This window comes from Urocitellus parryii, chromosome 4 (assembly GCF_045843805.1).
Source record: "Urocitellus parryii isolate mUroPar1 chromosome 4, mUroPar1.hap1, whole genome shotgun sequence".
In the NCBI taxonomy this organism is placed as follows: domain Eukaryota; kingdom Metazoa; phylum Chordata; class Mammalia; order Rodentia; family Sciuridae; genus Urocitellus; species Urocitellus parryii.
In genome coordinates, this window is record NC_135534.1 from 135,314,451 (window position 1) to 135,340,768 (window position 26,318).

Below are 26,318 nucleotides of genomic sequence, written 5' to 3' on the forward strand. Positions count from 1 at the left end.
GACAATAAGATAACAAATAACCCAATCAACAAATGGGCCAAGGACCTGAACAGACACTTCTCAGAGGAGGACATACAATCAATCAACAAGTACATGAAAAAATGCTCACCATCTCTAGCAGTCAGAGAAATGCAAATCAAAACCACCCTAAGATACCATCTCACTCCAGTAAGATTGGCAGCCATTCTGAAGTCAAACAACAAGTGCTGGCGAGGATGTGGGGAAAAGGGTACTCTTGTACATTGTTGGTGGGACTGCAAATTGGTGCAGCCAATTTGGAAAGCAGTATGGAGATTCCTGGGAAAGCTGGGAATGGAACCGCCATTTGACCCAGCTATTCCCCTTCTCGGTCTACTCCCTAAAGACCTAAAAAGGGCATGCTACAGGGACACTGCTACATCGATGTTCATAGCAGCACAATTCACAATAGCAAGACTGTGGAACCAACCTAGATGCCCTTCAATAGACGAGTGGATAAAAAAAATGTGGCATCTATATACAATGGAGTATTATGCAGCACTAAGAAATGACAAAATCATAGAATTTGGTGGGAAATGGATGGCATTAGAGCAGATTATGCTAAGCGAAGCTAGCCAAGCCCTAAAAAACAAATGCCAAATGTCTTCTTTGATATAAGGAGAGTAACTAAGAACAGAGTAGGGAAGAAGAGCATGAGAAGATGACTAACATTAAACAGGGATGAGAGGTGGGAGGGAAAGGGAGAGAGAAGGGAAATTGCATGGAAATGGAAGGAGACCCTCAGGGTTATACAAAATTACATACAAGAGGAAGTGAGGGGAAAGGGAAAAATAATACAAGGGGGAGAAATGAATTACAGTAGAGGGGATACAGAGAGAAGAGGGGAGGGGAGGGGAGGAGAGGGGTGGAGGGGATAGTAGAGGATAGGAAAGGCAGCAGAATACAACAGACATGAGTATGGCAATATGTAAATAAATGGATGTGTAACTGATGTGATTCTGCAATCTGTATACGGGGTAAAAATGGGAGTTCATAACCCACTTCAATCAAAGTGTGAAATATGATACATCAAGAACTATGTAATGTTTTGAACAACCAACAATAAAAAAAAAAAAAAAAGTCAGTTCCTAAACCAACATGGTGGAGGTTTGGGCCTACTTTTTCTTCTATTAGGAGCAGGATCTCTGTTCTAATGCCTAAGTCTTTGATTCCCTTAAGTTGATTTTTGTGCAGAGTAAGAGATAGAGTTTTAATTTCATTTTGCTACATGTGGATTTTCAGTTTTTGAGCAACATTTGTTGAAGAAGCTATCTTTTCCCCAATGTATTTTTATGGCATGTTTGTCTAGTATGAGATAACTGTATTCATGTGAGTTTGTCTTTGTGTCTTCTAATCTGTACTACTGGTGTACATATAGGTTTTGGTGCCAATACCTTGCCATCTTTGTTACTATGTAATATGGCTCTACAGTACAATTTAAGGTCTGTTATTGTGATGCCTCCTGCTTCACTTTTCTTGCTAAGGATTGCTTTGGCTATTGTGGGTCTCTTATTTTTCCAAAAGAATTTCATGATTTCTTTTTCTATTTTTATGAAGAATGTCATTGGGATTTTAATCAGTACTATGGAGGCGGTTCACTAAAGGAAAAACCAATCAAAGAGGAAAAACAAGTCAAGTTAAATAACAAAAATAAACAAATATAGCTGGAAATACAAACCATATCTCAATAGTAACCTTAAATGTTAATGGTTTAAACTCACCAATCAAAAGACATAGGCTAGCAGATTGGATTAAAAAAGATCCAACAATATGCTGTCTACAGCAGACTCACTTGATAGGAAATGGCAAACAAAGACTGAAGGTGAAAGTTTGGGGAAAATCATACCATTCACATGGACTGAGGAAGCAAGCAGGGGATCTCCATACTCATATCAAATAAAGTAGACTTCAAGCCAAAAGTTAATCAAAAGGGATAAAGATGGACATTACATACTGCTTAAGGGAAACATATACCAACAAGATATAACAAACATAAATATATATGCCCCAAACAATGGCGCACCTATGTTCATCAAACAAACTCTTTCCAAGTTCAAGAGTCAAATTGACCACAACACAATAATCTCGGGTGACTTTAACACACCTTTCTCACCACTGGACAGATCTTCCAAACAAAAGTTGAATAAAGAAGCTATAGATCTCAACAACACAATTAATAACTTAGACTTAACTGACATATATAGAATATATCAACCAGCATCAAGCAGATACACTTTCTTCTCAGCAGCACATGGATCCTTCTCAAAAATAGACCATATACTATGCCACAGGGCAACTCTTAGCAAATACAAAGGAGCAGAGATACTACCATGCATTTTATCAAATCTTAATGGAATGAAGTTGGAAATCAATGACAAAATAAAGAATAAAAATTTCTGCATCACATGGAGACTGAACAATATGCTACTAAATGAACAATGGGTTACAGAAGACATCAAAGAGGAGATTAAAAAATTCTTAGAGGTAAATGAGAACACAGCCACAATTTATTGAAATCTCTGGGACACAATGAAAGCAGTATTAAGGGGAAAATTCATTGCATGGAGTTCATTCCTTAAAAGAAGAAAAAGTCAACAAATAAATGATCTCACATTACATCACAAAGTGCTAGATAAAGAAGAACAAATCAGCAGTAAAAGCAGTAGAAGGCAAGAAATAATTAAAATCAGAGCTGAAATCAATGAAATAAAAAAAATCAATTCTGATTCAAATGTAAAAACAAAATATAAACACAGGAAAAAAAATACAGACAACAATAAGTATTGGCGAGAATGTGGGGAAAAAGGCACATTCATATATTGCTGGTGGGACTGTAAACTGGTGCAACCAATATGCAAAGCAGTATGGAGATTCCTTGCAAAACTTGGAATGTAACCATCATTTGACTCAGCTATCCTACTCCTTGGTTTATACCCAAAGGGCTTAAAAACAGCATACTACAGAAACACAGCCACATTAATGTTTACTGCAGCACATTTCGCAATAGCTAAATTGTGGAACCAACCTAGATGTCCTTCAATATATGCATGGATAAAGACTGTGGTATATATACACAATGGAATATTAGTCAGCATTGAAAGAGAATAAAATCATGGCATTTTCAGGTAAACAGATGGAGTTGGAGAATATCATGCTAAGTAAAGAAAGCCAATTCCAAAAAAATCAATGGCTGAATGTTTTGTCTGATATTTGGATGCTAATCCATAACGGGGATTGGGGGGAATCATGGGAGAAATGGAGGACCTTTAAATAGGGAAAAGGGGAAGGAGGGAAAGGGAGGATGGATGGGGCAAGAAAGATGGTAGAATGAGATGGACATCATTACCCTAAGTACATGTATGAAGACACAAGTAGTATGACTCTACTTTGTGTACAACCAGAGAAATGAAAAACTGTGCTCTATATGTGTGCTATATATATATTGAAATGCATTCTGCTATCATGTATAACAAATTAGGGTAAATAAATAAATTTCATAAATAAAAAAATAAAGATAGATATACATTGCATGAAAAAAAATGACAAAACTAAAAGTTGATTTTTTGAAAAAATAAATAAAATTGACAGACCCTTAGCCATGCTAAAGAAGAGGAGAGAGAGAACTCAAATTACCAGCATATGTGATGAAAAAGGCAATATCACAACAGATACTACAGAAATACAGATGATAATTAGAAATTATTTTGAAACCTTATACTCTAATAAAATAGAAGACAGTGAAGGCATCGATAAATTCCTTAAGTCATATGATCTGCCCAGATTGAGTCAGGAAGATATACACAATTTTAACAGACCAATATCAAGTGAGGAAATAGAAGAAGCCAAAAAAAAGTCTTTGACCAGATGGATACACTCCTGAGTTCTACAAAAAAAGCCCAGGACTGGATGGATACACATCTGCCTTCAACAAGACCTTTATAGAAGAACTAATACCAATACTCTTCAACTTATTTCAGGAAATAGAAAAAGAGGGAGTACTTCCAAACTCATTATATGAAGCCAATATAACCTTGATTCCAAAACCAGACAAAGACATTTCAAAGAAAGAATATCTTTAATGAACATAGATGCAAAAATCCTCAATAAAATTCTGGAAAATGGAAATACAAAAACATATCAAAAAGAGTTTGCACCATGATCAAGTGGGATTCATCCCAGGGATGCAAGGTTGGTTCAACATATGGAAATCAATAAATGTAATTCATCACATCAATAGACTTAAAAATCATATGATTATCTCAACTGACGCAGAAAAGGCATTTGACAAAATATAGCTCCCCTTTATGTTTAAAACACTAGAAAACTAGGGATAACAGGAACATATCTCAACATTGTAAAGGCTAACTATGCTAAGCCTCAGGCCAACATCATTCTAAATGGAGAAAAATTGAAGACATTCTCTCTAAAATCTGGAACAAGACAGGGATGCCCTCTTTCACCACTTCTATTCAACATAGTTCTTGAAACACTGGCCAGAGCAATTAGACAGACAAAAGAAATTAAAGGAATAAATATAGGAAAAGAAGAACTTAAAACTACTAGCACTATTTGCTGACGACATGATTATATAGTTAGAAGACCCAAAAGGCTCTACCAAGAAACTTCTAGAACTAGTAAATGAATTCAGCAAAGTGGCAGGATATAAAATTAACACCCATAAATCAAAGGCATTCCTGTATAGCAGTAACAAATCCTCTGAAATGGAAATGAAGAAAACTACCCCATTCACAATATCCAAAAAAAAAAAAAAAAAAGATACTTGAAAATCAACTTACAAAAGAGGTGAAAGATCTATACAATGAAAACTATAGAACCCTAGCAAGAGAAATCAAAGAAGACCTTAGAAGATGGAAAGATCTACCTTGCTCATGGATAGGCAGAATTAATATTATCAAAATGACCATACTACCAAAAGCACTATACCGGTTTAATGCAATTCTGTTCAAAATCCCAATGGCATTCCTCATAGAAATAGAAAAAGCAATCATGAAATTCATCTGGAAAAATAAGAGACCCACAATAGCTAAAGCAATTCTAAGCAGGAAGAGCGAAGCAGGTGGTATCACTATACCAGACCTTAAACTATACTACAGAACAATAGTAACAAAACCAGCATGGTACTGGCACCAAAACAGGCTGGTTGACCAATGGTACAGAATAGAGGACACAGAGACTAACCACAAAATTATAATTATCTTATATTAGACAAAGGTGCCAAAAACATGCACTGAAGAAAAGATAGCCTCTTCAACAAATGGTGCTGGGAAAACTGGAAATCCATATGCAAGAAAATGAAATTGAACTCCTATCTCTCACCACGCACAAAACTTAACTCAAAATGGATCAAGGATCTAGGAACTAAACCAGAGACTCTGCCTCTAATAGAAGAAAAAGTAGGCCCAAATCTCCATCATGTCAGATTAGGCCCTAACTTCCTTAATAAGACTCCTATAGCACAAGAATTAAAAACAAGAATCAATAAATGGGATGGATTCAAACTAAAAAGTTTTTTTCTCAGCAAAAGAAACAATCTGTGAGGTGAATAGAGAGCCTACATCCTGGGAACAAATTTTTAACCCTCACACATCAGATAGAGCTCTAATCTCTTGGTATATAAAGAACTCAAGAAGTTAAGCACCAAAAAATAAATCAATAAATGAGCCAAGGACCTGAACGGCCACTTCTCAGAAGAGGATATACAATCAATCAACAAATATATGAAAAAAAATGCTCATCATCTCTAGCAATCAGAGAAATACAAATCAAAACTAAGATATCACCTCACTCCAGTCAGAATGGCAGCTATTATGAAGACAAACAACAACAAGTGTTGGCGAGGATGTGGGAAAAAAGGTACATTCATACAATTTTCCAAATTTTTTTAGAACCACACAGGCCAAACAAAACAGCTCCTCGGGAAAAACCCTCAGAGCCCAACTGCCACCACCAGCTTCCAGCTGCCAAAACTGGCTGCACCAATTTGGAAAGCAGTTTGGAGATTCCTTGGAAATCTGGGAATGGAATCACCATTTGACCCAGCTATTTCCCTTCTCGGACTATACCTAAAGGACCTAAAAACAGCATACTACAGGGACACAGCCATATCAATGTTTATAGCAGCACAATTCCCAATAGCTAAACTGTAGAGCCAACCTAGATGTCCTCCAATAGATGACTGGATAAAAGAAATGTTGGATATATACTCAATGGAATTTTACTCAGCAATAAAAGAGAATAAAATCATGGCATTTGCAGGTAAATGGGTGGAATTGGAGAAGATAATGCTAAGTGAAGTCAGCCAATTCCCAAAAAACAAATGCCAAATGTTTTCTCTGATATAAGGGGGGTGACTCATAGTGGGGTAGGGAGGGAGAGCATGGGAGGATTAGATTAATTCTAGACAGGGAAGAGGGTTGGGAAGGAAAGGGAGGGGGAAGGGAATTAGCAAGGAGGTGGAATGTGATGGTCATCATTATACAAAGTACAGGTATTGGGTGTTAACATACCTTATATACAGAGATATGAAAAACTGTGGTATATATGTGTATTAAGAATTGTAATTCAAAAAAAGTACACATGTACAATGGCATAAGTTGGTGTGAACATACTTTATATACAGAGATATGAAAAATTGTGTGCTCTATGTGTAATGAGAATTGTAATGCATTCCACTGTTGTGTATTTTAAAAAATCAACTAAAAAAAAAAAAGAAATAAGCAGGTGCAAATTGCCTATAAGCATTTTGTGAGTCTAGATGTTTGGGCCTAAGAAGTTACTATGTCAGGCACACATTATATCCTCATGAAATGACCAGGAAGATATAACAATTCAAAATTTGTAATTACCTAATCACATAGCTTCAAAATAGAAAAGCTAAAATAAATGAATCAAAAAGGAGAAATGTATAAATTTATGATTATATGTTTTAACATATTTCTCAAATATAACAAGCAAATAAATGATACAGAAGATTTATATAACACAATTAACAAATCTGAACAAATTAACAAAAAACATATAACATTCTTTAAAAAGCTACAGAACATTTTCTTTTTCTCAAATACATATGAATTAGTTACTGACCATAGACTGGCCCACATAGCTAATCTAAAAATTTCAAAATAGTGAATCAAAATATTTCCCCAAATTACAGAAGAATTAAATCACAAATCAATGAAAATGAGAAAGTTCCCATACTATTAAAATGTAAGGCTGGGCGCGGTGGCGTATGCCTGTAATCCTAGCAGCTTGGGAGGCTGAGTCTAGAGAATTTCGAGTTCAAAGCCAGTCTTAGCAATGGCGAGGTCCTAAGCAATTCAGTGAGACCTTATCTCTATTTAAATAAAATACAAAAATGGGCTTGGGATGTGACTCGGTATTCAAGTGCCCCTGAGTTCAATTCCCAGTACAAAAAAAATAGTATATGATAACCAGTAAACTAAAATATAAAAAATAAGTAACAATAAAAATGGGAGTTAATAACCCACTTGAATCTAATGTATGAAATATGATATGTCAAGAGCTTTGTAATGTTTTGAACAACCAATAAAAAAAAATAGAAAATTATTTTGAACTAAATGATAATAAACATGCAAAATTAACATTTGTGAGATAAAGTTAATGTTATTTTGTGAGGAAAATTAGTGACTTTAAATGACTTCAAATATGAAGCAAAAATATCTAAAAAATAGTGATTTAGATATGAACTAAGTTGGGGCTGGAGATGTGGCTCAGCGGTAGCGCGCTCGCCTGGCATGCGTGCGGCCCGGTTCGATCCTCAGCACCACATACAAACAAAGATGTTGTGTCCGCCGAGAACTAAAAAATAAATATTAAAAAAAATTCTCTCTCTCTCTCTCTCTCTCCACTCTCACTCTCTCTTAAAAAAAAAAAAAAGATATGAACTAAGTTGTTTTCCCCTAAGACTTATGTAGAAGCCCTAGTACTCAATGTGACTGTATCTGGAAAAGGAACATTTATGGAGATAATAAATTTCTTTTGTCTAAACCATCTAGTCAGTGGTACTTTGTTTTGGCAGCCTGAACAGACTAATACAGTATTGATCTTAAGATGTTAAAAAAATAATCAAAGTAAATCTAAAGAAAGATGTCATAATATAAAATAAAATAGAGTAAAACTGGTGAAACTGAAAATACATGTATAAAAGATATCATTAAAGAGACCATGATATTCTTGTGTAAAAAAGCAACTTATAAAATTGATAAACCCTTAGCAAAATTAATCAAGAAAAAGAGAAGGCACAAATAAACAATCCCAAGAATGAAAAAGGGCATCACCATAAATATATTCAAAATTTTAAAAAGGGTATTATGAATATATTTGTCAACATATTAGAAATTTCCAGTGAAAAGATCACATTCTTAGAAAAACATCAAAATAAAGATAAACAGAAAAGTGGATTGTCCTATATGTAAAAATAAAATAGAGTTCATAATTCAAAACCTTCCAACTGCAGGCAAGGACTGCTTGACTTCATTAGTAAACTCTATCAAACATCCAAAGAGGACATCATATTGATTCACATCAATCTTCTAGAAAATGCGATTAAATATTTCTTAAGATTTTTAGTGAGCCAAGAATGCCTTGATATCAAATTATGAAGAGGAAATTATAAGATAGGAAAGTTACAGGCCAATCTCCTTCATGAATATTCAAACAAAAAGTTTTAAGCCATTAGCAAGTCAATTCCCAAAATGTGAAAGTGGCCTAATATTAAAAAAACTAAATCATAAAATCCATCTACAAAATAAGATAAAGTCCCAAAGGCACATAATCATTTTCAATAGATAAAAATTGAAAGTATTTAATTTTAAAAAAATCAGCAAACTACTAGGAGTAGAAAGCAATTACCTTAATTTGATACAGGGCTGTTAATTAAAAATAATAGTAACAACAAGAACAACAACAAAACCCTAGAACAAAAAACACACTTAATAATAAAACTGTCCAGTCTCTTTTCTAAAAGAGAAATGAGAGAAATCACTGGCCTATTGATAGTCAGGAACAAATAACAATAAAAGGAAGAAAAACATTAGAATAGGGTCAAATTAAGATGAATTCTGAAGGTCAAATATAACTTTAAGAAAATATTTTCTGAAAGTCATTTATGTTATTAGAAAATGTTTGTATACAACCTTATTATCTGAACTTGCCCCTAAGAAATAAATTTTTAACAGTATACTTAATGGACCCTTAAATGTTTTCTACATAAGCAGTTAAATCTAAGATGACTGTCAGGGCCAATAATTTATCTCTTTATGAGGTGAATGCTGAAAGCACTTCTGTAAGCAGAGCTTTATCTTTTACAACTTAGTAGAAGCATATAGAGATGTGGACAAAATTAGACTACTTCTGGTTTATAATATTTCTGGATAAGATAAAGCTGGGCAGAACTCTCTTTTTTTACAATGAACATAAGGAAGGACTTCTATATAGTTTTGTTTTAAAGGAAGAAAAGTTTGCATGTGGTTTGCATGTTTTACTGGAGTAAATCTGAAAGATCCTGCTTCTTTGGGATAAAACTAGTTCTTTCTGGTTTCCAACTTTATCTAGCTTCTGGTTAGATTAAAAAAAAAAAGAAAGAAAGAAATAGTAAAAGAAACAAACAAACAAATAAAAAAGAGCCTAAATACTATATTTTAAATCACTGGCAGTTATTTTACAAATATAGAACAATTCTTAAAATCTTCAAGGCTGAAAATAATCTTTTAAAAAACACACAGACCCACAAAACCAAAAAGAGTTCTGAGAACACTGTAATAATCAAACTAACACTTACATCCTTTTGTGTTACTTCCCCATGGCTTTTTCCACAAATCCACTTTAATTTTCTAGAGCCCACAGGATCAGCCCAGGTATAAAACACTGCTTTTCCAGGAGGAAGGGAATCTTCAATATCACTGAGACAACTGTTAAAAGTAGCAAAAATAGGTATTAAGTTAAATGCAACCAGATAATATATCAAAAATACAAGATAATATATAATTCTTAGCCCATTGAGATTTGTAGAAATTCTGAATTAGACAAATTTTCCTTATATAATGACATAAGCAATCTCTAAGAAAATATTTTAAGGAAAGCATCTCACTTAGGAAATAAAGATCTTCAAGTTTGAAATGAATGTCAATTTTTGTTTTAATTCAAATTATGGAAAAAAAATTCAACTATTTTATATGATTCATACTAAATCTAAGAGAATTTAACTGGCAACTGTTCCCTAAGTGTTACTGTGGCAAAAACAGGTGTAGCTTAGTTATTTTTAAAATAATAAGATGTGAGACACAATATAAGAAATTCAGCTCATTCACAAAAAGATTTCAATAAGAAAAACAGAAATTATTTAATCAAAGAAGTAATAAATTAAAGTTTTTCTGAGCCAAATAAATTTACCCTGAAGATTAAAAGACTTCACTGGCTATCAGATAATATCAACGAAAACAGAATATGATCCTATGCCTATTTAGTAAAATATTTAAATTAAAAAAATAACAAAGGGAAGAGAAACCCTTGTAAACATTCAGAAAAGCCAGTTACTTGCAAAGGAATAAAAATGAGCTTTTAGAAAAAAATTCTATAAATTAGTGAGAAAGTTCAAATATACAGACAGAACGCTATGAAATAGAAAGTGAGCCTTCACCAGATACTCAATCTGTCAGTGACTTGATCTTAAGACTTTCTAGCCTCTAAACTGTGAGGAATAAATTTCTGTTATTTATAAAAAAGTCCAAACAGACTAAGACAGAATTTATGTTTTTTTATAATATAATTAAAAAACAAAACAAGACAGGAAGTATCCTTTCTCAATATCTCAAACAAATGAGACAATGATAGACAAGGAGGACTTCTAGGTACTTCTTAGACTAGTTCTATGGTCCCTATTCAATACATGTTTGATTTAAATCAATTATTATAAGTTTTACATTTGGAAGCAAAAGAAAAGTATAAATACACTAACAGATATGGGCCCATTAAAAAGTAAGAGATGAAAACAAAATACTCAGACACAATAAATTCAGGATAACCTGGAACCACTAAGTAGTGAAACATAGAGTTGCATAAACTACAGTAGCACCAAGAGGGTATGATATCACACAAAACTGAAATAAACAATTTTAAGATTAGTCCTATACCATCAACCTTGAGTTTTGGTATTTAGGAAGCGAGAAGAGGATATCTGAAAAAAAATCTAAAATTTTATAATTACATTATGCTTATTAAAATATGAAAATTTCAAAAAGAACAAATTCTGAGACTCTGAACAAACCTGACATTTTTCAACAGACTAAAAAATGATCAAGCTTTGGCTATACTTTGTTTAACTCTTCATGATTCTTTCTTTGAAGCATCTGAAAGTAAATTATGAAGTTGGTTTGATCCCTACAAACGTGAGTATACCTTTCTTTAAAAGTAGGACATTGTTTCTTATAACCACAATACCATTATCTATGTTTACATTCATGAGAAATCATTATAAATGTCTCGTTACCTAGATTTGGCTAAATCAGGAGTTACCATATTTGTGATAATCTTCTTACCTTTGTTGGTACTGAACAAGATCATTCTTAGTGTGATTTATTAACAGGAATGTAGCTGCTCCATCATGGTAATCTGAAAATGTAATAATGGTTGAATGCTCAGCCAAATTAACTTCTGCTATGATACCTCCAAGCTAAAAGAAAGGAAAACATTCTTTAATGTGACAATTTCCCCAAGATTATTATTAATAACATGTAGTAATAAAACTATTCATAACTTGATAATTTGGAAGACAATTTAGAAAATAAGCATTTTATATTGCATTTCTGGGAAACAATGAATTCTTTTTGTATGCAGATTTGTGGAATTCTAGCTCTCCTATCTAGCATCTTAGGCACTCCAACTCACTTTCTGTGTGATAATTAATTTATCTTATATTTCTCTTTTTTAAAATTTTTTAATTTTTAAAAAATTTGTTCTAAGACTGGGGTAGTAGCTCAATGGTAAAGCGCTTGCCTCGCAGGCTTGGGACACTGGGTTTGATTCTTAGCACCACATAAAAATAAGTAAATAAAATAAAGATACTGTGTCCATTTGCAACTAAAAAATATATGTTTTTTAATTTTGTTAAATATTTCTTTTTCTTTTTGGTACCTTTTCCCTTTTAAAAAGAAATGTTGGTTCATTTTTAGTGAGAGGGGAAAAACAGATAATTGTTTTAAAAAGTAAAATAAAATACTAGTAAATACATAGTTGCTTTTTCAAAGATTCTTGTGAAAAAATAACTTACCTCATTATTCAGACGCAATAAAATACAATTTTCTTGCTTGTTAAAATATATCCTTTTTGGAGGACCTTCAGTCCTTTCAACTTGAATAAGAAGTTTACTGCCAGCATCCTCAGGCCAAAAGGGGATACACTAAGAACATATATTACATATATTTATAAAAATAAACAGATCTTACCAAAAATACTTATATTGTTGTAATAAACTCATCATAGTAGTAAAATAAACTTCAAAAAATCTCTGTCAGCTGGGCATGGTTGTGAATGCCTATAATCCCTGGGACACAGCAGGCTGAAATAGGAGGTTCTCAAATTCAAGGTCAGCCTCAGCAACTGAGTGAGACACTGTCTCAAAATTTAAAAAAGCAAAATAACTAAGAGCTGGCAATGTAGCTCAGCAGTAAAGCCCCCTGGGTTCAATCCTGAGTACCCAAAACAAACAACAACAAAACCACCAAACTCTTTCAACATTGTTATTAGGTTGCTTAGCTGAACAGCTATAAACTGTCAATTTAGAAATGGGTTATCACTTTCAAGTACTAAAAATACAAGCAGCAATGAGTAATTAAGTTGAAGAGCAAAGATAAGTAGGGTGCTTGGGAGAAAACAGACTTCTTTCAGAGAAGTGTTGAAAAATCAGCAACTAAGCTGAATCAGAAACTAGGAAGCAGATGTTGAGTTTAAAGCAAAGGTTCATTTAATTACTAAAAATATAAATCATGTTTGGATATTATTTGTTAATTAAGTATAAGTACACACTATGGATGAGTCAGAAAATGTAATTAAGCTCTTAATATTATTAAGAGTAAAAAAGTAATCTAAAATTCATAGAAGGAAAGAAGCTTGGAATCTTAAAACAATTGGACATCTGTGATTTGGAAATCAAGCTAAAGACAGAGGAGACAGTGAAGGTACCAGAAAAAAGACTGGACGACAGAAACTGGAAACAAAGACAAGAATTAAAAAAACAAGATGGAGAACTAGCCTTCTCTATAAACTATAGTCAACTCCATTTTAGGTCCTGACCAGATTGGTCACTTGATTGGTCATGCAGTGTTTTCAAAGAGCCTTTTCATGTATGATACCTGAACTTTATCATATATGACCTGGGGACAATTCTTTTTTCCCCTTTTTAGTTGTACATAATGGTGGGATTTGTTGCTACATATTTGTACATGCACACAATGTAACAATATAATTTGACCAGTATCATGCCCCAGTACTTCCTTTTCATCTCCTCTTCCCTTCCCTTAACTTCCCTTTGATTTTTATAAGATACTCTCCCCCACACAAACATCTTTTTTTTTCCTCTTTCCTCTCTAGTTTCCATAATGACAGAAAACTTTCTGAGTATGGCTTATTTCACTTAAAATAATGTTCTCAAGTTCCATCTATTTTTCTTCAAATGACATGATTTCATTCTTCTTTATGACTAAATAAAATTCTACTGTGTACATATACCACATTTTCTTTATTAATTCATCTAGTGACATACAACTAGGCTGATTTCATTTTCCTAACTGCTAATGATCTGGAACATTTTTTCATGGATTTGTTGGGTATTTGTATTTTTTCTTTTGAGAAGTATTTGTTTAGTTCTTTTGCCCATTTATTAACTGGGTTATTTGGGTTTTGGTATTAAGGTTTTTGAGATCTTTATACATTCTAGATATTAATCCCTAGTCAGAAGAACAGAGAGCAAAGATTTTTCCCAATTCCATAAGCTATCTCTTCACAGTTTTAATCATTTCCTTTGCTGTGCAAAAGCTTTCTACTTTGATGTCAATCCATTTATTAACTCTTGGCATTATTTCCTGAGTTTTAGGGATTGTACTAAGAAAATCGCTGCCTGTACCTATATGTTAAAGAGTTGACCCCACATTTTCTTCCAGGAATTGCAAAGTTTCTGGTCTAATTCCTATGTCTTTGATACATTTTTGAGTTGATTTTTGTGCAGAGTGAGAAATAAGGAAATAGTCTCATTCTTCTACACGTTGATAATTAGTTTTTACCTGGGGACAACTCTGTAGCAAAACTGAGCTAAATGTCTTAGCTTGTTAAAGTCGGTTTTATTCAACCATGAAAGATAGAATTAGTTACTGAACAAGGATAAGGATGTAAGAGGTTTACTATGATCCCCCCCCACCACCCTGTCAAGACTTCCTGTATCCTAGCAGGTACTTACCAGGGAGAGTCAAAATAGAAACAATACAACTAATCCAAGCATATTTCTTGTGAAGAACTGAAAAGACTAAAAATGTTGTATATTTTAGACATCCCCACGGCTAGGATTCCTTGACAGCCTTGGCTTAATACTTGAGTTTAATAATGTACAATGTATTGAGCTTAATAATGTACAATGTATTTAAAACTGTGAGGCCTCTTGAGGCTCAAGAAAGTGCTAACGTTTTTGTCTTTTGTAGAAGGGAAACAGAGAAATATAGATAAGGTTAAAAATCAAAAACAGTAATAATCATGAGTATTTTTCTTTCTTTTGGTGCTGGGGATTGAACCTAGGGGCATTTCACTACTGAGCCACATTCCTAGCCTTTTTTATTTTTTGAGACAGGGTCTCACCAAGTTGCTTAGGCCTTGCTGAGCTGGCTTTGAACCTGCAATTCTCCTGCCTCTGCCTCCTGAGCCACTGGGATTATAGGTGTGCGCCAACATGCCTGGTGAGTATGCATCTTAATATGATAAGGTTGATCAGTATGAGTCAAATTAGAAACATGCTTACAGTCCCAGCTACTTGGGAAGCTGAAGCAGGATTGCTTGAGCCCATTAGTTTGAAACAAGCTGCACACCTGCAATACCAGTTATCTGAGAGCCTGAGACAGGAAGTTCACAAGTTTGAGGTCAGCCTTGGCAAAATCCTCAGCAACTCAGAGAAACCCTGCCTCAAAATAAAAATAAATATAAAAGGACTGAGGATGTAGTGCAGTGGTAAAGTACTGGTTTCAATCTCCAGTACAAAAAATAAAATAAAATAAAATAAAGTCAGCCTGAGCAACAAAGTGAGACCCCATTCCCCTATCAAGAACAAAAAGCCAAATAACAAAATTAGAATTAAAAAAATTCAACACAGGAAAGAAAATTTACCTTAGGCTGAAATGATAAACAACAACAACAGAAAAAAAACAAAGCAAATTTTAAAGAGTCATTATGCATTTGTGATTGAAATTAATGTAAATATGAACTAACTATTGAAAGACATTCTACAGATAAGGTTTTCATAGGATAATCAAGACCTGACAATATCTGAGAGACACAGATACATCAAGACAAAAATGTTATCACAAAATCACGAAAAAATATGTCTAAGAAAAACATAAAGCTAATGAGATTATGTGGAACACTCACAAAAATAAATCATATATTAATTCAGTAAGTATGTTTTGAAAACATGCTATGTTTAATCTTTGACCAAAACCCTCCTAAAGCTCCCCATTTCACTCGGTTAAGGTAAAATCCTTGTAAAGGCTTACAAAGTTCTGTATAGTTATCCTTCATTACCACTATGCTTTTCCTCTACTATTTTTCTTTCTCCAGTATCACTGGCCTCTTTTGATATCCCTCAAACGTGTCAAATACTTTCCCTCTTTAGAATCCCTATTCTGGTTTATCCTTCTGTGTCTAATGCTTTCTCCTCAAATATTCCATCAGGCCTCACAAGGCTAACTAAGTACCCTCCCCATTCCAGAGTTGGTACATAGCCAGAACACTGTGGTTTCAAAGACAATCCCCCTCATTTCTCCCTCACCCAATACTTTTAGATATACCTGCATTTCTAGCCCAGGCACTTTCATTTGGAGGTCTCTCTATCTGGGCACATGAGCAGAGGAGCTCCTCAGAAGCCTCTGCCAGAGGTTTATTTGAGAAGAGGAGAAGCCCTGAAAACTCTTTCTCAGTGCTCAGTATTTTTCTACTCTGCCCTCTTTCATCCCTCAGGTTCATAAAACTGCCAGAGCCTTTTGTTAAGGAGTCCTTCAACAGGGAGACAACCCCAATGTCTGGGCTGATCCACTTCATCCTAGAAGGGGAATGTTCCTAGAAGGGAAAATGGAACAAGGGGATGTAAGTGCCCTATCTGGTTTATTTAGCCTCTTGCTTGGACTATTCAAAGTAAATGATTAAAAGTTTGATTGTGTTACTTTCATTCTGGCTTGTTGTCTTAATCAATTACTCCTGTATCTGTCAGCTCAGCTGAGCTCTTGACAGCTACTCTCTCATTTCCTGCAAGCTTTTGTTCAAAGGTGACTTCAGTGAGTTCTGATCACTTTACTAAAACTAAAGGTCACTCCTTGCTCTTCAGAATGTTTGATATTCCTTATATTACTTGATTTCTATTTCTCTCATTAGACTTTTAACTTTCTTATACATTTTATTAACTGATTAGGTTATTATTGATTTATTGTTTTTCTTTGCACTCACTGAATTGTAAACTACCAAAGACAGAAACTTGAGATTTTGTTAACAGATGTAATGCAAGTCACATAAAAAGTACATGGTAAGGAGCTGGGGCTGTAGCTCAGTGGTAGAACACTTGTCTGGCACATGTGAGGAACTGGGTTTGATCCTCAGCACCACATAAAAATAAAATAAAGGTATTGTGTCTACCTACAACTAAGTATTTAACAACAACAAAAAAACAAAAACAAACAAAAAGTCCATGGTAAGTATTCACTGAAAGAATGAACAGAATTGAAGAAGGTGGAACTTCTGGAAATGAGAAATATATTTAAATAAAAAATCAGTAGTTTAAGTCATAAATAGCAGTTTAGACACAGTAAATTAAAAAAAAAAAAAACAAGAAAGAGATATACAAAGTAGAACTCATCCAGAATGTAGCAAAGAGTTAAAGACATGGAAAAGACAAAAGGAATATTAAGATATATAAGATACATGAAGGAGAATCTGAACATCTAAAATGTTTGAATAAAGATGCAGTAGGAAAATAAAAACAGACTAAAGGAAAAGCAATATTAAAAGACACATACGTTTCAAGTTTTATAGAAAGTAAATATTCTATCAACCTAAGTCCATTGTTTAGAAACTTTTATGTAGATCTGACAGCAAATGATGGTACACAATCAAAATTTCATAAATTACTTCAAATAATTTGAAGGAAAGTTTGGCTTAATCTACTCTGTATGAAGGCATTTCTAAAAGAGAAAATAAATCATTTCCTCCTCTTTGATGCCTCTATACCTTAACTAATTCCATTAGTATATTTAACTAATTTGGTGTCTACCTTCCTGAACAAGCTATGCATTCCTATAGAGAAAGGTCTAGTTTTTGATAATTAAATATTGAAAGCCTAGTACAAATACTCAATAAAAGTTCATGGAACTGATTCAAAATTGGGGTGGGGGAGGGTTAAAATTTCAGGCATTTAACTTCAAAAAAAGAGAATTCAAAGAGGTACATTTTTGAAATTCATCTACCCACCTGCTCCAATTGAAGAGAAAGCCATTTATCACTTCCCTCTTCAGCCACTGATATATGATATTTGCTCTTGTTTTTAATCATATAAAAAGGAGTAAATGTCACAATTCTGGTAATGTTAAAACTGCTAAGGTTTATAGTGACACCAACCTAAGGAAAAAAAATTAACAGTTCAAAGACTGTTATATTATTATAACATCCTTATAAAATTTTCTTAAGTAACCAACAGATATTTTAAATAAAAGTTGCTTGAACACAGAATGAACTTACTTGATATTCCATTTTTGGGCCTTTGCATTTAACAGCTCCATGACTACCAACAGTATCAATTGAAAACTGATCTGACAACCCACTATCAGTTACCATAAGCTGAACCTAGGAAAAAATATTTTAAAGATATTACAAGTACCTTTAAAAATTTTTACTTAAATTGACAATTTAAAACATTTTTTGCATAAACTAAATATTACATTAATACACAAAACCTTTCTCAACATTAAATGTTAAGTCTATTTAACCTCATGTACAAATGTTATTTCTACCTAATTTCAAAGTACTTTAGTGCTCCAAATAGGAATCATAAAGAGAGAAGAGCAAGAGTAAGAAAAAAGTTACATACCTTATTGGTATAAAAAAAGTGATTTGGCTGAAAAGAAAAGAGAACTGGCTTTTTGTAATTAGGTGGATGCTTTCGATGAATTCCATCTGCTTTGTATTGTAACATTCGGCCAGTTTTATTGACCATCCAGTATGGACTATGAAATGCCACGATTGCCTGACCAGTGTTGTAAGTCATGTGGATAGCAATATCTAAATCAGTCTTTTCCATTTCTGTAACACAGGTAAAACTGATGAAACTAATGTCTTGTTGATTAGATTTTATATAAAATTCACTTTTCCAATCATGATTAAGATAATCAAGCAATTTTAAATGTAGTTTGGTTTTATCCACTTGCTCAGTATAAACCTGGGCTGAATATCCTTCATTGAGAGTAAAAACTGTATTTTCAATCCCCTGTAATGAAAAAATACAATAAATTTTGAAATGTCTGAATAATCATTGAAAAGTTCTATTTTATTATTCTAATGCTATACAAAAAACTCTTGAAATAACAATCAGAATCAGTTAGAAGACCTACATTGAAGCTCTAACTTTGCCAATGATGAAAACCTCTGTAAAATATGCAATCTAGACTTGAGTAATTGATTTGTAAAATGGTCTAAAAACTACTTCAAAGACTCTTGTGAAGAATAAGCAGTAGGAAACTTCAATGGAAATTATATGTAAAACATTATAAATATAATTAGTAAAACAAAAACATCTACAAGTGATTACAGTTTGAAAACTACAAATTAACGAAAAACATAAAAAGCTAATGCTAATCCAAAATAATAATCTTTACTGCCTTCCATTTCTGATGTGTTGTTGTTGTTCTGACAGCTGTGGGGAGTGAACCCAGGGGTGCTCTATGACCTAGCATTTTTAATTTTTTAAAAAACTGAGACAGGGTCTCCTTAAATTGCCCAGGCTAGCCTTGAACTTATACTCTTCTTGCCTCAGCTTCGCATGTAGCTGGGATTTAGGCTTGTGCCACAGTACCAGGTTCCAATCTTGATTTTTACCAATCCATTCACACATATCCAACAACTATATTACATCTTATGTATCCCTCAAAATTGTTCATTGCTCTCCAACCATGCTTCCATTACCTGAATTCCTATCTCTATGATGTCTAAGTTTGAGTCTCCTAACCATACTTTCCTCTTCTATTCCCTTTTCCCATACTTATATAAATTGTCTTTAAAAAAATCAATCACATCCTTTGGAAACTGGCAGACAGAATATGATTCCAAGAGCATCAAATCAAAAATTCTATAAGAATGTAAATGTAAACAGTGCATCTACGTATCTTACCAATATTCTCAATATTTCTATCCTGGTTCCTTCTTAAAATTAATATTGTTCATAACATAAGATGAAGGAATCTCTTCATCTTAAAAATTTTTAATTAATTAAAGCAAAATATCAGCTACTGACTCCTTATATGCTAAATAATATTTCACACACACAAAAATGATGGTGGTTGATGGTGGTGGTGCTGGAGTGTTTCTTAGGAACTATGTTAAATTCTTTATGTACACCAACAAATAATTTCCCCATATCCTAACCATGCAAGTATTATTATTATTCACATTTTGTATACTAGGAACAAAATATTATAAACTATAGCCTAAGAACGTACAACTAGCAAATGGCAGAATTAAAATACAATCTTAAATCTGACAGCAAAGTGTAACTAACTATCTGTCACTCATGTGGTAAACAGATATTCTTTAACCACAGATATGTTAACTCCCTTCAGCAAAGAATGTATTAGAAAGTGTAGGAATATAATAACTCAAAAAGCAAAATGAATCTACGATAAATATAGTGAAAAAGTACTTTCTTTCATGTGATAAGTTTGAAAAATTGATTATTTATATGAAATCTATGATGGAGATATTACTTTTATAACCTTATGAGAAAACCATACTTAATCTGCTAAAATAAATTCGAGTATTTAAGGGAAAAAGCACCTTCAGAGGACAAACAACTCTTTTAGGGAATTAGCATTAAATATAATACAAAGTAGCCAGCTTTTCTGCTTATGTATAGTACTTAATACTCATTTCAAAAATTAGTATTCATCTTTTAAACAAATGATATATGAAATATACATGCAATATGTTGTCTAAAACAATGATCTCATCAAATGGTGATCATATGCAATTTTATTATCTCCATATTCTAAATTTTTAAGAGAACTGCATATTACTTTTGTTAAGTTATTTTATAAATGGCATACCACAGTTGTGCAAATAATTTGTATTAGGCTTAACAGACTTCTAAGGTAAATTAGTGAAAAGTACTTTAATTCATCATTTTATACATGATTAAAACATTTCTACTTGAAGAATATCTGTTAGATATTCTTTATTACTACTATATAACATTTACTAGAACTTCAAAACAATTTTTATTTTTCATAATTTTAAGTAACTCAAGCTGCAAAGTCAGACAGGAAGACACACAGACACACACACACAGACACATACACACACACACACACACAAAATAATGAAATCCCAAATCAAAAATACCTCAATATAATAAGCAATTTTATAAGGAAGAAGATTTCGAAGTAGGATGGGTGGCCACAAATGCATTATATAAGGTAAGTCCCAACCATCTTGTGAATATACTGACAGAGATGTCAAACTATCTTTTTCAGGGACGATATTAATAATAAATGATTTCTTAGAAGGGTTTGTAGATCTACATTTCTTCTTAAGAAGAGCTCCATCATTTGTTATAATTTCTTCAAAGTCAATTGGTTCACACTTTTGATAGTCCTCATCTTCTGGCTTCAGAAAAAGAAATGATCTGCATAAAAGATTAAACATTACAATTTAAAATGCTTTGAGAGGAATAGATGAACGCTAGATAGGGCAGAGGGTTGGGAGGAAAAGGGAGGGGGCAGGGGGTTAGCAAGGATGGTAGAATGTGATAGACATCATTATCCAAAGTACATGTATGAAGACACGAATTGGTGTCAACATACTTTATATACAAACAGGGATATGAAAAATTGTGTTGTTTATGTGTAATAAGAATTGTAATGCATCCCACTGTCATTTATTTTTTATAAAATCAATAAAAATAAAATAAAATGCTTTACATTAAAAATCTATGATTACAGCTTTAGAATAATGAAATTATTTTGTTCCATATTGTTATAATAAATATTTAAGTTTTTGTATATTTTTTAGGCCTAGGTAATATCTTCTTAACTTTCTGTAAATCCATTATGTTATTTGGCTTTTAAGAAGAGAATATTTTTATTACAAATTTACTATTTTAAAAGTGTACTTATATTAACCAGAAAATACACAATCATACCAACCATATATGCAAAGCTAAACACATACAATCACTTGTGCATTTTACTGAAAGAAGTTGGCTTTATGTCATCTTAACAAGAAGTAAATGTCACAACAGTGACCTTAAAGTTAAAAAATTCTATTGAAAAATCATCACAGGCTTTTCAAAGTTAATGAAAATTTTTGAAATAGTATGGAGATTCCTCAAAAACTAGGAATGTAACCACCATTTGACCCAGTTATCCCCTTCCTCAGGATATATCCAAAGAAGTCAAAATTAGCAGGCTACAGTGACACAACCACATTAATGTTTACAACAGCACAATTAACAATAGCTAAGCTATGCAACCAACCTAGATGCCCATCAACAGATGAATGGATAGAGAAATCGTGGTATACATACACACACACACACAGAGTGAAATATTATCCAGCCATAAAGGAGAATTAGTTTATGACATTTGCTGTTATATGGACAGATCTGGAAACTATAATATTAAGTGAAAGTCAATTCCCAAAAAACCAAAGGTTGATACTTTTCGATGATATGTGGATGGTAACACATAATAAGGCAAGAAGAGGAGAAAAATAGTTCAGTAGTATACACAAAGGAGAATGAAGAGAAGGGAGGATGTTTAGGAACAGGAAGGACAATAGAATGAATCCGACATAACTTTCCTATGTACACACACTACAGTGAATCTCACCATTGTATACATCCACAAGACTGGAATCCTAATTAGAATAAGATATATTCCATGGTTGTATAAATATATCAAATGGATTCTATTGTCCTGTAGAACTAAAAAAAAAAGTTTTCTACATATATTTGCAGAAATCTGGGGCACAGATGTGGAAGAGTAGGTATAAGAAAATGATGACAGAATCCTGTGATACCAAATGATTAATACTTATATTTGAATATTACATTCTGTGTTTACATTTCAACAATACCTTTAGGCATAATAATGTTTTATTTAAAGAAATTTTAAGAAGATGTGTTCATTTATTTAGCAGTACTGGGGATTGAACCTAGGGCACTCTAACACAGAGCTACATACATCCTCAGCCTTTCATTTATTTATTTATTTATTTATTTATTTATTTATTTTTGTCCCTTTTTAAAAAATTCTATTTTGTTATATATGACAGCAGAATGCAATACGGTTCATATTATACATATACAGCACAATTTTTCATATTTATGGTTGTACACAAATTTTATTCACATCATTCATGTCTTCATACATATACTTGGGGTAATGATGCCCATCTCATTTCACCATCTTTTCTACCCCCACACATTTGCCCTATCTAGAGTTTGTCTAATACTCCCATGCTTGCCTTCCCACCCCAATAGGAATCAGCCTCCTTATATCAGAGAAAACATTCAGCATTTGGTTTTTTGGGACTAGCTAACTTCACTTAGCATTATATTCTCCAACTCCATCCATTTACCTGCAAAGGCCATGATTTTATTCTCTTTTATTGCTGAGTAATATTCCATTGTATATATATGCCACATTTTTTAATCCAGTCATCTACTGAAGGGCATGGAATCTAGGTTGGGTCCACAGTTTAACTGTTGTGAATTGTGCTGCTATAAACATTGATGTGGCTGTGTCCCTGCAGTATGCTGTTTTTAAGTCCTTTGGATATAGACTGAGGAGTAGGATAGCTGGGTCAAAGGGTGGTTCCATTTCCAGTTTTCTAAGGATTCTCCAAACTGTGTCCATATTGGCTGCAACATTTTGCAGTCCCACCAGCAATGTATGAGTGTGTCTTTTTCCAAACATCTGCACCAAGATTTACTGTTGTTTATATTCTTTTTTTATATGTGACAGCAAAATGAATCACAATTCTTATTACACATATACAGCACAATTTTTCATATCACTGGTTGTATACAAAGTATAAAAACACCAGTTTGTGTCTTCTTACATGTACTTTGGATGATAATGTCCATCACATTCATAACTCAAACAATAAATGGGCCAAGGACCTGGACAGATACTTTTCAGAACATGATATACAATCAATCAACAAATATATAAAGAAATATTCATCATCACTAGCAATTAGGAAAATGCAAATCAAAACTACTTTAAGATTTCATCTCACTCCAGTCAGAATGGCAGCTATTATGAAGACAAACAACAATAAGTGTTGACGAGGATGTGGGGGGAAAAGGTACACTCATACATTGTTGGTGGGACTGCAAATTGGAGCAGCCAATATGGGAAGCAGTATGGAGATTTTTTGGAAAATTTGGAATGGAATCACCATTTAACCTAGTATCCCTCTCTTCGGTCTATACGCAAAGGACTTAAAAACAGCATACTACAGGGACACAGCCACATCACTGTTTATAACAGCACAATTCACAATAGCTAAATTGTGGAACCAACGCAGTTGCCCTTCAATAGATGAATGGGTAAAAATAATGAGGCATATATACACAATGGAATATTACTCAGCAATAAAAGAGAATAAAATCATGGCATTTGTCGGTAAACGGATGGAGTTACAAAAGATAATGCTAAGTGACTTTATCCAATCTTAAAAAACCAAATGCTGAATGTTTTCTCTGATATAAGGAGGCTGATTAATAGTGGGGTAGGGAGAGGAAGCATGGGAGTAATCAGTTAGAAATGATGGTGGAATGTGATGTTTGTATTCTTAATAGCTGCCATTCTGACTGGAGTGGGATGAAATCTTAAGAGTACCTTCGATTTGCATTTCTCTAATTGATAGAAATGTTGAACATTTTTTAATATATTTGTTGATTGATTGCACATCATCTTCTGAGAAGTGTCTGTTCAGTTCCTTGGCCCATTTATTGATTGGGTTATTTGGATTTTGGTATTTAGCTTTTTGAGTTCTTTATATACCCTACGGATTAGTGGTCTATCTGATGTGTGAGTGGTAAAAGTTTAGGCTCTCTTTTCACCTCACTGATTGTTTCTTTTGCTTTGAAGTTTGAGTCCACCCCATTTATTGATATTTGATTTTATTTCTTGCACTATAGGAGTCTTATTAAGGAAGTTGGGACCTAATCTGACATGATGGAGATTTGGGCCTACTTTTTCTTCTAATAGGCACAGTGTGTTTGGCTTTAATTCCGAGGTCCTTGATCCACTTTGAGTTGAGTTTTGTGCATGGTGAGAGATAGGGGTTTTATTTCATATGAATTTCCAGTTTTCCCAGCACCATTTGTTGAAGAGTCTATCTTTTCTCCAATGTACATTTTCGGTGCCTTTGTCTAATATAAGATAACTGTAATTATATGGGATAGCCTCTGTATCCTCTATTCTGTACCTTTGGTCTAGAAGTCTATTTTGGTGCCAATACTATGCTGTTTTTGTTACTGTTACTCTGTAGTATGGTTTAAGGTCTGGTATAGTGATGCCATCTGCTTCACTCTTCTTGCTAAGGACTGCTTTAACTATTCTGGGTCTCTTATTTTTCCAGATGAATTTCATTGACTGCTTTTTCTATTTCTATGAGAAATGCCATTAGGATTTGGATTGTAATTGCATTAAATCTGCATAGTGCTTTTGGTAGTATGGTCATTTGGACAATATTAATTCTGCCTATCTAAGAACGAGGTAGATCTTTCCATCCTCTAAGGTCTTCTTTGATTTCTTTCTTTAGCATTCTGTAGTAGTTTTCATTGTATAGATCTTTCACCTCTTTCATTAATTTGATTCCAAAGTATTTTCTTTTTTTAGAGGCTATTGTAAATGGGGTAGTTTTCCTTGTTTCCCTTTCAGTGGATTTGTCACTGATAAATAGAAATGTCTTTGATTTATAGGTGTTGATTTTATATCCTGCTACTTTATTGAATTCATTTACTAGTTTTAAAATCTTTCTGGTGGAACAATTTGGATATTCTATGTATACAATCATATCATCAGCAAATAGCGCTAATTTGAATTCTTCTTTTCCTAACTGCATCCCTTTAATTTCTTTCGTCTAACTGCTCTAGTCAGTGTTTCAAGAACGGTTAAATAGAAGTAGTGAAAGAGGGCATCCCTGTCTTGTTCCAGTTTTTAGAGGGAATGCTTTCAATTTTTCTCCATTTAGAATGATGTTGGCCTGGGGCTTAGCATAGATAGCTTTTACAATGTTGAGGTATGTTCTTATTATCCCTAGTTTTTCTAGTGTTCTGAATATGAAGGAGTGCTATATTTTGTCAAATGCTTTTTCTGTATTTTGAGATGATCATAGGATTCTTATCTTTAAGTCTATTGATGTGATGAATTCCATTTATTGATTTCTATATGCTGAACCAAACTTGCATCACTGGAATGATCCCAACTTGATCATGGTGCACTATCTTTTTGATATGTTTTTGTATTCAATTTGCCAGAATCTTATTGAGAATTTTTACATCTATGTTCATTAGAGATATTTGTCTGAAGTTTTCTTTCTTTGCTTGCTTTGTAATCAGGGTGATACTGGCCTCATAGAATGAGTCTGGAAGTGGTGACCATTTTTCTATTTCACAAAATAATTTGATGAGTACTGGCATTAGTTCTTCTTTAAATGGCCTGTAGAACTCAGCTGTGTATCCATCTGGTCCTGGGCTTCTCTTGGTTGGTAGGCTTCTGATGACATTTTCTATTTCA

General features: G+C 33.3%; 1 protein-coding gene across 5 annotated transcripts in view; it reads right to left on the bottom strand.

Moving 5' to 3' along the window:
- The window catches only part of Vps13a (vacuolar protein sorting 13 homolog A), a 259,327-nt gene that overhangs the window by 73,649 nt on the left and 159,360 nt on the right, over positions 1-26,318 (bottom strand). For all 5 annotated transcript variants that reach the window (XM_077797003.1, XM_077797002.1, XM_077797006.1 and 2 more), the window contains exons 47-53: positions 20,908-21,190; positions 18,386-18,781; positions 18,037-18,141; positions 17,770-17,916; positions 12,326-12,454; positions 11,595-11,728; positions 9,839-9,968 (exon numbers count right to left, since the gene is read on the bottom strand). In XM_077797003.1, coding sequence (XP_077653129.1) covers positions 9,839-9,968; positions 11,595-11,728; positions 12,326-12,454; positions 17,770-17,916; positions 18,037-18,141; positions 18,386-18,781; positions 20,908-21,190 — 1,324 coding nt within the window. The remainder of the gene's footprint in view (positions 1-9,838; positions 9,969-11,594; positions 11,729-12,325; positions 12,455-17,769; positions 17,917-18,036; positions 18,142-18,385; positions 18,782-20,907; positions 21,191-26,318) is intronic.